This window comes from Meleagris gallopavo, chromosome 8, assembly GCF_000146605.3.
Source record: "Meleagris gallopavo isolate NT-WF06-2002-E0010 breed Aviagen turkey brand Nicholas breeding stock chromosome 8, Turkey_5.1, whole genome shotgun sequence".
In the NCBI taxonomy this organism is placed as follows: domain Eukaryota; kingdom Metazoa; phylum Chordata; class Aves; order Galliformes; family Phasianidae; genus Meleagris; species Meleagris gallopavo.
Genome location: NC_015018.2, coordinates 33569871 through 33584060, shown reverse-complemented (window position 1 = coordinate 33584060; position 14190 = coordinate 33569871). Strand labels below are relative to the sequence as shown.

At 39.9% G+C, this 14190-nt stretch overlaps 1 protein-coding gene across 1 annotated transcript in view; it reads right to left on the bottom strand.

Moving 5' to 3' along the window:
* The window catches only part of LOC104909341 (inositol polyphosphate-5-phosphatase A), a 44100-nt gene extending 39156 nt beyond the window's left edge, over positions 1–4944 (bottom strand). The window contains exon 1 of the mRNA XM_019617911.1: positions 4822–4944. Within this exon, the coding sequence (XP_019473456.1) occupies positions 4822–4929 (108 nt within the window). The 5' untranslated portion in view covers positions 4930–4944. The remainder of the gene's footprint in view (positions 1–4821) is intronic.
* Positions 4945–14190: the final 9246 nt, after the last annotated feature.

Genomic DNA, 14190 nt, shown 5'->3' with positions numbered 1-14190 from the left:
CAGCACACCTTGTGCTGCTACAGATTTCCATCAAGCCTCATCAAATCTTTTAATTAGACAATTTTCCAACAAAAGGAAAACTACCTTCGTCACACACAATACTATAAATTTGCAATGTGTTTCTGATAATCATGAAGCTTACTGTGACCTACCCGTCTCACAGAGAGCACCATTTCCAGAACAATTACAGGGGAACCATCATCTACATATAGACACGTAACAAATTAATGCTTATATGAAATGCTGCGACAACACCCCTATTAGAGACACTGCAGATAGGTCAGTATTAGAATTCGGTCAGAAATAAATATTTATAGTAATTTTGTATGTGTTGTAAACACAACTGGTAAGAGAAGTGCTGGAGAACACCTGTAAGAAGTAGGCAAATAATGAGAATGCTCTATCTCATCCAAAAAGTCGAGCATGTACAAAAAATTAAATAGGGGTATATTTGAATTCAAACATCAGCACAATACTAAAACTTGATCAATTTTGCAAGTGTAGGATTATAAAAATTTATTAAAAAAATCAGAAAAAGAATCAAGAAAAAAATTAGGTTCTTAAGGCACACCTTAAAATGATCAAAACCTGAGGAAATTAAAACCTTTCTTTCGCATGTATTGCATTGCTGAAGGAATTTCCTACTTATAAGTCTTACTGTTGGAAAAAATTTGAGCATGAAGAATGACGAGCTGAAGATGTCTGATACTAGCAGAATGCAATGCCAGCATGTCATATGACAGTTAGCACTGCAAAAGTGAATGGATCTGCAATGGCTCTTCAAAAAAGTGGTGCTTTCCAACAGGCCATAAGATTTTCTGGATGTTTTACAATAATGAACCAGTAGCGTTTGTCAGCTTTGTCTTCCCTGAGGCGGAGGGATGGGTCTCTCAGCTCAGCCAGGCAGAAACATGAGGCTGTGTGAGCACCAGGCTGCAGGTGACACCAGCAAAGCACCCAGGAACAGGTTCAGCATTTCTGCTATGAAGAAGCACTCACGGTGCCTCCAAGACCATCTGGTTGCTACAAACCAGCTTTACGCACACTGCAGGACCTAACAAGTCCTCATGGCTGAACACACAGACAGAGCAGAGCACTCTCTGTTTTTTGCCACGTAGCTCCTGTCTGCACCAACCTGCTAACAACTGGTAGGGGATCCTCCAAGTAACTGAAAACACACGTTGGCAGAAGCCAGGGAAGTCTGACCCCGTGCAGGCCTACAGCTCCCCACACACATCCTGGGCAGAGGCTGGATGAGCTCCATCAGGGCTGCAGCCCACGTCCCTCTGGTCCCTGCACTCTGTTGCACCTCCAGAGCAGAGAGACGGGCAGCGAGAGGGAACCTATTCCTGCACGTCTGAACTGCAACAAAGCAGAGAGCAACAAGAGGAAACCAGTGGATTGAGCCACCGATTCGGTGCACCGGATAATGCAGTAACGAGGTGATCCTTATCCTTCAGTCTCCTAATGCAGTGAGCCAGAGCAGTAATTTGACAAGGATTTAGCTACGAGAAAAACTGAGGTTTTCACATTACTGCAGCTACTGTAACTAAAATTTTGTAGCAGCTATGCTCTCCTATGTTTATTGTCATGGAAGCAGCAGTTACAGGCTTTAGCCTGCCCGAGGAGTGGCTGAGAGACACCAAGTGTGCCTTAGGAGATTTTAGTAGAGTGGAATGGAAAACTCTTATTTAGTAGAGCAGAATAGAATAGCTTCAATAGGAAGGGAACTCCCCCCAGCATCAAAGTCCAACTGTCACGACTACTCTGGAGCTTACCCAATGTTAAAATGTATCATTAAGGACACCGTCCAAATGCCTCCTGAACACTGACAGAAATGGGGCACAAGCCATCTTGCTAGAGAGCCTATTCCAGTGCCTGACCTCCCTTCAAATAATTTTTCCCAATGTCCAGTGTACGGCCTTGAGCCACTCCCCAGCGTCTTGTCACTAGATACGAGGGAGAACAGATGAACGCCTCCCTTTCCGCTGCCCCTGTTCAGGAAGTTGACTTTTTACAAACCATGTCGGCTGGTGCTTGTGTTATGCTTTGTGTGTCTTTCACACACTTTTCACAGCAAAATCTTCATAATTTTCCAGGTACTGAAATTAAACTTACAGGTCTCTATTTTTCAGATCTGCAATTTCTAGGGTCTTCTTTTGTGCCCTTCTTGTAAACTGGGACCATGTTGGCTCGTTTCCAGTCAGTGGGGACCATGCCAAATTCCCAAGACCTCTGGTAAACTGTTGAGAAAGGTTCAACTATAATATCTGCAAAGTTTTTCCGTACGGGATGAATCCCATCAGATTCAATGGACTCAGCTGATTCCTCATAATTCTGATGTCACCAAATGGAAGGACACCGTTCTACCAGATTCCCACGATGTGGCCAAAAGCCAACATGGCACATCACTCACCAAGACCTGGTGGAGAAACTCCAGCACTACCAATACCTGGCAGACACCCACAGCACACAAGTGCCTGAGACCTCTGGATAAAAAATCTTCTGTGATTCTGGGTCCTTTCTCACTGCCTTTATTTTTAATCATACATTGTCCCTAGAAAACATGATTAAAATGGAACCCTATACTGACTTACTTCAGAATGAAATGCCTTAATAGGCTGAGCTGGAGGTATTTCTCTGAACACCATTACACCAAGCTACAAATTATGCTTAAGCTACAATTCAAATCAACTGTAAAACAATTGTATTTGCCATGCCCTTTATGCTACTGATGTCCTATTTCCCCCTTGCCAGTTTATCCCTCTGGACAACATACTTGTTAACAGACATGCATCTCAGAATTGCCAAAAGCCTTTACCCGCTTTATTGATCTTTCTTGGATTACCCCAACAACATTAAAGCACACTTTCCTGGCAAGGAAATCAATATGACTTTAGATTAAGGTTCCCATTAAAAAATTATGAAATTATATATGAATGATTTATCATCTATTAATTGTGAATTAATAAGTATAACACTTTCAGCATCTGATTTAGCACACTATGCCACATCTATTGCTTTCAGCATCTTAGAGTGTCCAGGGGTTCAGCACACCGTGATCTGGGTCAAGTTCTGTTTAATTACATGTATGCTACTTATCAAATAAAGCAACAGAAAATATGTCTTATTCTAACAGTTTATAAACACACACATGCACAAACTTTATCTAGGATGGATGGATAAGTTTGATTCATTTTCAAATCACAGCTTTTATATAAGCTTGTATGCTTGTCTATCTTCAATTGACATTGGCACAGTGTTCGTAAAGATGAAAAGTGCTGTGTCAGGGTTCTAAACCTGTACTCTTAGCACCAGTTCTGCAATTTACTCAGTATGCATCATTGGTGGTTACTGGTGCTATTTGTTAGGAGCAGATTACTTTGAAACTCGTAAGTACAAATGTAGCAGTCTTAATCTATCAGTAATAAAGAAAGTATTCTCTGCAGCTTCAATCAAGGCAGTAAGTTAGGAAAACCTTGTATTGCTCTTTGTCAGTGCTGGGTGTTCAAGAATTCTGCTGGATCATGATCAGTAGAGGTTTTCTCTGAGACAGACACATTCTCAGTAACATTACTGCACTACTACTGAATCAAGAAACAGACATTTCAAAACCAGCTGCCTATAAACATGGATGATAACTATAGTAGCAGCAGTGTGAGAGAAGAGGATTTAGTTCTTATCACATGGTCACCATCTGAAGCTGAACAGTCAGAATCCCTGACTGGAAATCCACTTCAATTATACTCTATGGTTGTTGGTTAAATGACTACAATGTCTAAGGATTCTGAGAAGGAAGTTATTAGCTACATACACTGTGCTATAATGTCAAGCTCATATTTTTCAACAGATGAAGGACTAATCATCCATCACGTACAGAAGTGTATTGCACCTGTACGAGAAGTATCCAGCCTTTGACACTCAGGCTACTTACTTACCTACTGCTGCTTGATTTACAAAATAAAAGTTTCTGGTTTAGAAGATACATGCCTAAATCCAAGGACACAAAAAAGACACTACAGCATCTCCGAAAATTAAAAGTGGGAAAACCATGAGATTAAATGGTGTTCAATCTGGATATTATTTCTGACCCCATGCTACCTGGAGCGGTGCTCTGGCAATGAAGTCAAAGTAATCTCAACTCATGATGAAAAAGGCTTACTCTATTTTCTTTTGCTTTATACAATCTTTCCAGTCGCCCTTTCAACTCAGATGTTACTGTCACAAAGGTTAACACAAATGTCTTCTTGTGTTTTTCAAGTCAAATGCTATCACAGAAATTTAGGAAATTTCTCTTATTTTTCCCTGACAATTATAGTAAAAAACAATGAAATTCACTGTGAGATACAACAAGTGATAGAAGTCACAAACATACTATAGAAATGCGGTACCTGTTGCTGAAGCTCAAACATACCACCCAAAGAAACGTAGACTCTTCTATGCATTGTCAAGATTTGAAGTCTCTGCTTAGGTTGGTACTCATGTTTTCCTCTTTCTTTTCACAGGATCATGAACAGATAGCATGCACTTCCTAGTCTATTCATGTTTACAGCTCCCTCTGCATGCAATAATCACTTTACACAGCACTACTTAGAAAAAACGCTGCCTGTCAGTTGTGTTTTTCTTAATTTCTCCAGCAGATCCTCAGCACAGTAACTTTTATTTACCTGTCAGATGATCTGGCTGAAAATATTCTTAGCCAAGATCAATTTCAATTTTAAGATTAGCTCATTAAGTCATTCTTAGTTTCTCCAAAGAAAAAAAGTGTCCGAGAAATAAAAACTGGTTGGGTCTGCAACAGATGTAAAATCAAAGTCCTACCTCTACTACTGCTTTGGCATCCAGTCTAAAGTTGAAATCTCCAAAGACGAAATAAGAAACTTTCTCAAACCGCTGATCTATAATTCTGGAAAAAAACAAAACTGTCATTAAGTTACACGTATGTGAACATGTACAAATACACATATCTTCTAAGCACTATCTCAGAAATAATTATTGGGACGATCAGAACTATCAGTTTATATTGGAACAATCTTCCCAATATGTTTACCATGTTTTTGGACTGGTTATCCATGCTCAGGCAATTCTGTTTTCAACCCCAGTAAAATAATGCATTTGATTTCCCCTGCCCACCTAAAAGAGCAATCTGGAGGAAAGCAAGTCTGCAGCAGTTAGTACAAACAACACAAAACCAGCACTTGGGCATCAGAGGGCATCCAAAGATAAGAATATGTGCTTTGGGCGTGGAAACTAAGATTTAGGAGCCCCAAATTAGTGACAAGTTCAGAATACACCTACATTCTATTCTGTGTTGTGTTTACACATCCGTAAAACTGTGATCACAATGTTTACCAGTATTGGTTAGTACTCTGTGGTCTGTATGGAAAGTGATGTATTAGTGCCAACCGTTATTTATCACAGCTGATATGGGCTGAATGACAAGGTTTTCCTGGCTCACTTAGGTTTCTCCAAAATACAGCTCTCCTTTATGCCGAAAGCAGATTTTTACTGAGATTATAGCTAACACCTAGAAGGTGATCTTTCCAGATGCAGAAGAGAGATTAACTCTTCTGAAATCTTTGCTCAGTGCACAGTAAGGAGGTAAGGCATTACTGTTCATCTTGCATTATTAAAAGCTGTCACTGTGTTGTTAATCTATTGTTAACGACAACTGCTTGGTACTCCTAACGCTGTGCAATTTTACATGGTTTCAGAGATCCTGAAATTCAGAAATCCATGGACTCATAGTTAATTTCAAAAAGGAAACTAATGTAATTAATGGTCTGTCAACTGAGGAAGGTATAAAATAATGTAAATGTAACAGCTACAAATAAAATACGCAGTCAAAACCCACAAAAAACCTGAATGCTATGCTAGATGCACAACATATAAGATAAAGAGAATAAATGTATGCAATAGCTTGTTACATCCCAGATATATATAAATGGGTAAGTACTACGGTGACAGAAGCCTCAGCTGAGCAAGAGGAAGGAGCCCATGCAGACAGGTGAATGAGGGTAAAGTAATGCACAGTAAAGACGTCTTCTGGAACAACTTGGCCCAGCAAGGAGACCTTTGTTTTTAAAGGCCTAAAATGTTTTAGTGCATTATATTCATTCAGATATTTTACAGCTATAAGGAAAGATACAACATTAGGTTTACAATGAGACACTACTTTTTGTCGTATAAAAAATCTCACATTTTTAGCCCACAATAAGTAACAGTATCACATTGAAAAAATAGAACTAAGGTAGTGGTCATCTGAAGCAAAAGCTCTTGCGTAGACTTCTCTGGTATGAAAATCTCCAAATTCTCCAAGCTGACGAATTATTGCAGCTACTGATAGTAAATACTGCCTACAGTCAGCCCCCATCCTGCACCAAGAAAAACCTGTCACTCCTGACTTGTACATGATATTGTTTTGATTAGTGCCCTTAAAATTTAAACCGCTTACATTACCACAGTTTTCTAACACTATCATTGCTAGATTGGATTTGCAACTTACACGTAAGAAAAAAACTGACTTTGCTTTGCCGCTTTGCCAGCTTTCCCGGTTCAGAACTCAGTTTTGGCTTTGCTCACTGCCATGTATTGCTGACCAGAAAAAAAAAAAAAAAAGATGCTGCAGGAATGACCCCAAGGTCTGGAGAAGTCCTCTTAAAACAACGTGGTATTATAAGGATGATGTCTGTGATTCTATTATGCAGAAGATGCACTTTCCAAATAAACAATCTGTTCCAAAAATAGCCAGTTAAAATACCTCCTAACCAAATTAACTTGAAAAGACTCGGTTACTGATGAACGAAACAGCTGATTAGTCTGCTTCTGATCAATTAATTAAAACTCTGCCATAGTCCTGCACAATACTTGATTTAAACATGATTTGCATATAAATCAATACCAGCTTTAAAGTGGATAATTTTAACCAGTTGCTCCCCTTGTAGTTTCTCTTGTCAGATATTTTAGAAAAAGCGTCGATTTTAGAAAAAGATTGAAGTAAAATAGTCCAAGTGCTACTTCTCAAGAAGTGGCTTCTGACATATTTCCTTCTCACAAGTCACAAAACTTAGGCATACAATAAAATTAACATCAGTGGTACAAGGCATATACATATATCTGTACTTACTAAATGATCTGGGATATCTCACAAAAAAAAAATTGCCTTTAATGACTCAGCTAAATAGGTATGTTTGTAACATACTATCCTGGCACTGCGACTTATTATCAGTTTAAGAGTTCCCAAATTTAGACTTACTTCATTGTTGTGGTACTCCAATTGTTCACCCTGAAATACTCATTGGTGCCTGTAATTCCACTGAATCAATGGCACAAGAACTAATCTTCTCACTTATGCTTTTAGAATCAGACTCAAAGTTAGCAAAGGAGACAGCAATAAAGAAAAGTTCAGCAAAATTTCCTTCTTCTGCAACATTGCAGGAATAATATCTGGCATTAGGGAGACTTGGACAGAAATTGTACGCTGTACTGCAGAACACTGAGAGTCTCACCAGGACCAGGTCTGCACAACAAAGGTGTTAGGGCTGGGGCAACAAAAAAAAATGCTCCATTCCTCACTTCTGCACTCTAACCCACAGATACATAATTGGTTAAGTGTACAAGTAAATGAGAGCTCAAAAGACCATTTTTGCTCCTTTAACAAGCAGTAGTGTTTGCAAATGAAGAAGGAAGGCTTCAAAATCCATGCTACTTTACTGTGCTGTTGGTTGCTGTAACAACACCCTAGCTTTAACCATGAATCAAATAATACTTTTTAGAATGATGCCACAAATTGGTTTGTGGAGCAATAAATCTGAACTGTATAAAAAGCCAACCAATCTCACCAGCATTCATTTAATGTTTTTAATAGTAGGACCTAGTGCTACTTCTTTTAACTTGTACTTGTTGACTATCAGATTTTCCTGAAGGGCTTCACCAGACTTGAAAGATCTACACATTCCTGTACAACTCTTCTAAAACTTCTGTCACAAAATAGCTAGCTCTTGGGTAAAAATGCCACCATTTGCGAGAAAGCACAAGCACTTCACTTCCAGAAGTCTGTACCAAAAAGCAAAGGAAACTGTCAGTGCCCCAAGCGAATTGTGCTGCTGGTTGTGACCATACAGGGCCATTAAGAGATTACAGGCCGTAGCTTTTTACAGATGACACAACAGAAGAAGGATATATCATCCAGAGAATAGTAACTTTCGAGTAAGGTCTACCATTAAATTCACATACTTACATACTTTAGTGTGTCAGATCCATGGTTCACAATATTTTTAAGTGCTAAATTAAGGGTAAGGGTGCAAACTGATGTTAAATTACTATTGTGATTTGCTTGCTGCAAAATAAATATGCTAAATTCTTATTTTGGTCTAATAATGAAAGGTTGTCTCACACTATCAGCAACTGTATTACAAAGCCACAAAAGAAGTTACTTGGTCTACACTGGAAATGCATCTGCTCTCTTGTCAAAGAGACTTCTAGGAAACTACCTGCTACATTTCAGTGATTTTAAGCATGGCAGCCCTCTAACACATTTTCCCAAAGGCCTCTGACAAAACTTCTGTTATTCTGGATGCATCAGGAGAATTACAAGAAAATGCTGAAATCTTTCAAGTCTGAAGCCAAACAGCTTTAGACTGAGCCAAGTTGGCCTGCCAGCAATGACCAAATTACTCAGCTCACAGCATGGACCCGTGCAAGTGGCAAACCTAAAGAGAAATTAAAAAACACCACAATAAAAGTAAGTGCTGAACGTTTGCTCTTGGAATCCAGGGTAGTCAAATAACTCCTATGAAATGGTGGACCTCTAACTCCGAGTGGTAGTATCTGCTACAAGGATTGTGAAGGTTAAGTTTTTTCAAAGCCTTTTAGGAGATCCGGATGCCAAATTCCTGTCAAGACTCAAGTGACTAAAAGGCAGAGGTTCTTCTTCTCCCTGATACTCCTGGAGGTCTGATCTAGTTATTCATTTTAGTCTCAGTTATTGAGAACCAAAAGGAATAGGTTAGTCTGATCTTAAAACGAACAATTCCATGTTACTGGAATCACTGAAATCCTTTTGTCGTTTCCTTTTCCCACTCTAAAGCACTCAGCCTTTACAACTGCGGACATTTCACAACATGTACTCCTTAAAATATGGTACGTATGTTTCAAAGCACTGAAATTCATCAAGAAAATAAAAGGGCTAGCAGAAGTAGCACCGACTTTCACTTGTTCTTATACTTATCTCCCACTCATACTGCCACTAGAAAGAAGACAAGGGAGCATCTAAATATCAGCAGTTTGGTCATGGAAGAGAGCAGCTAAACATGATTCAGTGTGACAAGAGGCACTGTGATTTGGCTAAACCATTTCTCAGGGCACTTTGTAAGGAGGATCAGCAGCATTATTCCTTTAATAGCCATGTCTAATGCAATAGCCAGCTGGGTTTTGTCCCAGATCAAGGTATCAGCATCAGGTCAGAAGGTAACATTCTGTTTACACGATTATTTCCTAAAGCACTTATCTTCCCCTCGGTGTGAAAGTTGACTTTTCTGTTTGTAAGGGGGCCTAAAGAATTGAGGGAATGGGAAAAATTAGCTACACTGAGCTGGAGCTGAATGGCATTAAGTGGGAGGTCTGAGAAAGGCTGCGGCGGCGCTCAGCAGGACACCTTATTAGCCGCGTCATCGCAGTTCATTCAGGCAAGCCATACCAGTGTCACCAGCGTTCCCACACAAAGACAAAGTTCTTCACACAGTCTATAAACATGCTTTCCTGGCCAATTCATCCTGACTTGACACTGCTGAAAAGAGGGACTTGAGGGTTTTTGTTGTTTTTTTTTTAGCACCACAATAACATAACAAAACAAAAACGGGCAGCTCTGCACGCAGGATGAACGGCAGGGAAGGAGGGACGCCGTCACACCGCTGGGGAAGAAACAACCCAAATGCCAAACCGTATGTCATCCCATGAACGCATTTTCGTAACAAAGAAACATTTTTAAGCAAGTATGAGAATATCCATATTTCTTATACAACTTCTGGGGTAAGAAATTACCACAATCTCTAGATTTTGTTACATTATTCACACAGAAGAATTAAAGATGAAAACTGCTTTTACAATAAAGTATGGCTTCCGACATACAGCGTCCTTTCGTAAGTAAAAGGCAATCATGAACAGCCACAAAGAGAACAGATGACAGCTCAGTCGGGGTGCAGCAATCATTTCTCAAGATAAACCACTCATCTTGGTTACTGTAAAACCAAGCACAGCTCTGGCCCAGAAGTTGTTTTGCTCCAAGGTCAGTAAAATCAACACTGACTGATGTCTTTGGTTAAAAGGGTGAGGCCCTTCCAGGCTCCAGGACTGCCAGGCAGCCTGGCACAAGCTGGCACAGCCAGGCGCCCACAGGCAGCGGGGAGCTGGGGGGTGCAGAGGGGCCTGCGTGGGCACACAACAGCCTGCATTGACTTGGTCAGGTTCTTACTCCAGAGAGGAATATCTCAAAAGGAGTAAAATAAAGGCAGAGAGCGACCTGAACGTCCCACTGGTGGGAGCTAAGTGCTGGTATGAAACAGCAGAACGATGGATAGAAAGGACACATGCACTTTTGTTTCTGTAGATCTACACTGCTAGATGTAATAACAACTTCTGCAGTGAATTCTGTTGGAAAGGCCAGGAATGGTGACAGTGAAATCCAAATTCTACAACCACAGCTGTGTTAGGACACTGAAGATCTAGACACTGAAATGTTAGGCTTTGGCTTACGCAGAAGCAGACATGGGTTGCAGCATGGCCTGTAAGATTTATGTCATTCCTATCCTCATTGCTCTTTCCATTACAAATTTTAGTTAAAAAGGTCACCTTGCACACCTACACCCAAGAAGTGGCCCGTGTGGATCCTCTGCAAGCAACGGAAACCTCTCCACCAGAGCCTTTCTAGAGGGCTTCCAAAGACAGGACCGCGTCCCTCTGCACATCCCTTCCGCAGCGCGGGCAACGGATGGCTTGCAGCACTTTGCATCCCAAGGCACAAACTGAGAAACAAATTCCAGAAAACACCATCGGTTCCTTTACAGAAGTTACATGGCAACTGCCTAAGTGCGTCTCAAAAGATGTAAGTGCCTTCCTTGGCACACCTTGAGTGTAGTAGCACTGTCATTAGAAAGATAAACTTTATAATATTCTTGTGCCCTGTTCTTTCTGATATAATAGCTCAAACCTATTAATAACACCAAACATCTCAAAAGGTCAAGCAGCACACAGCAAGATGAAAGGGAATTGTCAAAAAGCTTAGGCAATCATCTTAGCACTCAAGGCATTTGCCAGGGTTGTTTAACTAATATGTGATGTTCACTTTTAATTTCAATATAGTGCCATTTGGGCAAAAATGTTGTATTTTTTAATTAATTACAATGTCAGCAGCTATTAAGATTAAAAGAAAGACCACATCAATAATAAATAGTTAATCCAAAGAAAGGATTACAAGAAGAGCAATAAAAATCAATTTTTAGAGCTGGAAAATTGTGACTTTTTCCTTACTTGACTGGTATTTTCATTATATTGATAAAACCATGATCTTACCCGACACTGACATTCGCCTAATGAAATAGCAGCCATGTATAATGATGTAAGTACTTATCAATTTCACTACAGGAGAATACAATATTACGGTGCTGCCCCTACATCACAAAGAAATATTCCTGTTCTTCAACTGATGTAAAAGAAAGCAAAAAGAAGAAAACAGAAACTGCATTTCCTTTTGAATCTTCTTTTACTTTACCACGGAAGACTTAGATTCTTTCAGATAATCTTTAAATCTCCTCAATGATCCTAACTGTTGTTCATCAGCAGACAGCAGATAACTGCTGTAATTTGCATGAAGACGGACACACAGCAATTATTCTTTACTGCTCTACAAGGCTTGGATGTGGTGGAGTAAAACAAAAACCCTGTGTTCACTTGGCGTCAAAAGTGCTAACAGCAAGTCTCAAAATAACAGGGATTCATGGCAATGGTACACTGATCCTGTAACTCACTGAAGCTGAGAAAAGTATTTTGTGACAATTCTAGAAAAATTCCGATCAGAGACGCTGCACAGAGTCCTATGCAGTTCACCAGTGGGAACAGTTGCAGAATGAGTATGGAATCTTGCCACGTTTGTATCTCGCCAGAAATCTCACCTGACTTGCAGCAGGCACCTTTCCCAGCCTACCCTCGTGGGGATGCTTACATGGGGGGCAGTGGTAGGAGACAGGATGTTAGCTACGCCATGCCACCGCCTGCTGCTAGCAACAGAAACCAGCACGCTTCAACTGCTTGCCTGGGGAGCCAACTAGACTCAGACGGGCTCTGAATCAATAATAAAAAGAACTCAGTTCTAGAAAAGGGTAACACAAATTATGAGAAACACAGAAAGACTTCGCTTGCAAAGGACTCAAAAGTGCTCAAATGAAAGAGAAGCTAACCAGTAACAAATCTGACGTATTTCTTAGCCTGGGCGTTTAACCCCTTGAAAATCATACTGCAGTGGACTACTTAACAGAGGAAACAAAGGGTGACATGACAAAAATATCAGAACTGCTAAAGTGAAGGAAAAATTATCTTTCAAATGACTGAAAAAAATCAGTGCTGCTATCATTTGATCAAAGAAATTCTGGTGGATAGCAGGATCAATTCTTTTCATAGAATCATAGAATGGATTCTTTTGTTGCAGTGAGAAACTAAACCATCTTAGATGCAATTGAACCACACATTGATGGAAACATAAAGAAGTTTTAATTAAATGTGAAACAGTTACAGCTACTACGAATGCATGCAGAACTTCTGCAGAGCCCGTCTACAGATACTTCAGCTCCCGTACAGGCACACGGGCAAGTAGCGAAAAACGCCATCGCTTGCAAATGGTTATTTACTCGTTAGGCAGAATCTGTCTCTTTACAGAATACAAAACAAGAGGACAACAACCATACTCTTAGTGATCCAGCCTTCCTATGGGAGTAAAAATGATGAAAGACGGTTATTCACTTCGTGTCCGTAGAATGAAATGGAAGCAGAATGGACCTCTTTCAACCATTTCTCCGTTTTATAACTATCAGCTCATTGCATCATTTTGCAGTGAGCATTCAGTGGCTTGTAAATAAAATCACAATAGCAATTTATTTTCATTTCTCTGCAAATGAATAAAAATTGGATCAACAGCCCATATAGATTCTTTCTAATTGAATCACAGCTATCCTGTACGATTATATGGCTATACAATAGGATATTTCAAAAGGCACAAACCGCAATGAATGTTGATGTGTGTCACCTTTAGCTAGAGACTAATGACTGCTCTTTATGTAGCCCCCAAATCTCTAAGGAAAAAAAGTGTAGTATAAAGAGAAATATAACCCGATAAGCACGTGTCACACCCTGTACATTCTTACATAAAGGCATTTTCAGAGAAAAATCTAACCAGCAAGAAGTTATTTTCAGCCACTGCCTCAGATTTCTTTCAGAAGTTCTTTCTCTTTTCTTCAATTGTCTCTTAAGTTACACAAACTATCTTGGGGGTAGTATCTTGTCACACCACATCCAGCCTGTCGTTACATCAGTTGCATTCTATCAGAGAGGCATGGTAGCCAGTTGAGAAGCTATTAATGAAAAACAGGTAAACGGGAACAAAATCCTTATAAAAGATGAGGTGAAGGCTTACATTCCTACCAAAGGTGGCCCTAGCTCACAGGCATTTTTGGCAGATGTGCAATCTGATAGTAAGGCAGTGAATTTGCATTTGTGAAAACTACTGTTGAGAAACCCTCCAAGAAACCTCATAGCTTCTTATTTTCAACACCTCTTCTGAAAGCTACAACTTTGTTCACATTAGAAAGGCAAGGTGAAGTGTGACTTCACATATTATCTTTTTTTTTAATATACCTTCCTGAGAACTGAAATTTCTTGACCATCCTGGACCTTGGATTGCTGATTCTCCAACTATATATTTCCTTGCAAATTGGTTTTGTACAGATTTATTTTGACATAAACATATCTTTAATTTACAACTTGGATAAGAAACACTGCAAAGGCTTGCCACAGTAGAATCACAGAATGGTTTGAGTTGGAAGGGACCTTTAAGATCATCGAGTTCCAACCCTGTGCTATAGGCAGGGACATCTCCCTCTAGACAGGCTGCTCAAAGCTCCATCCACCCATTTATTAATAGGA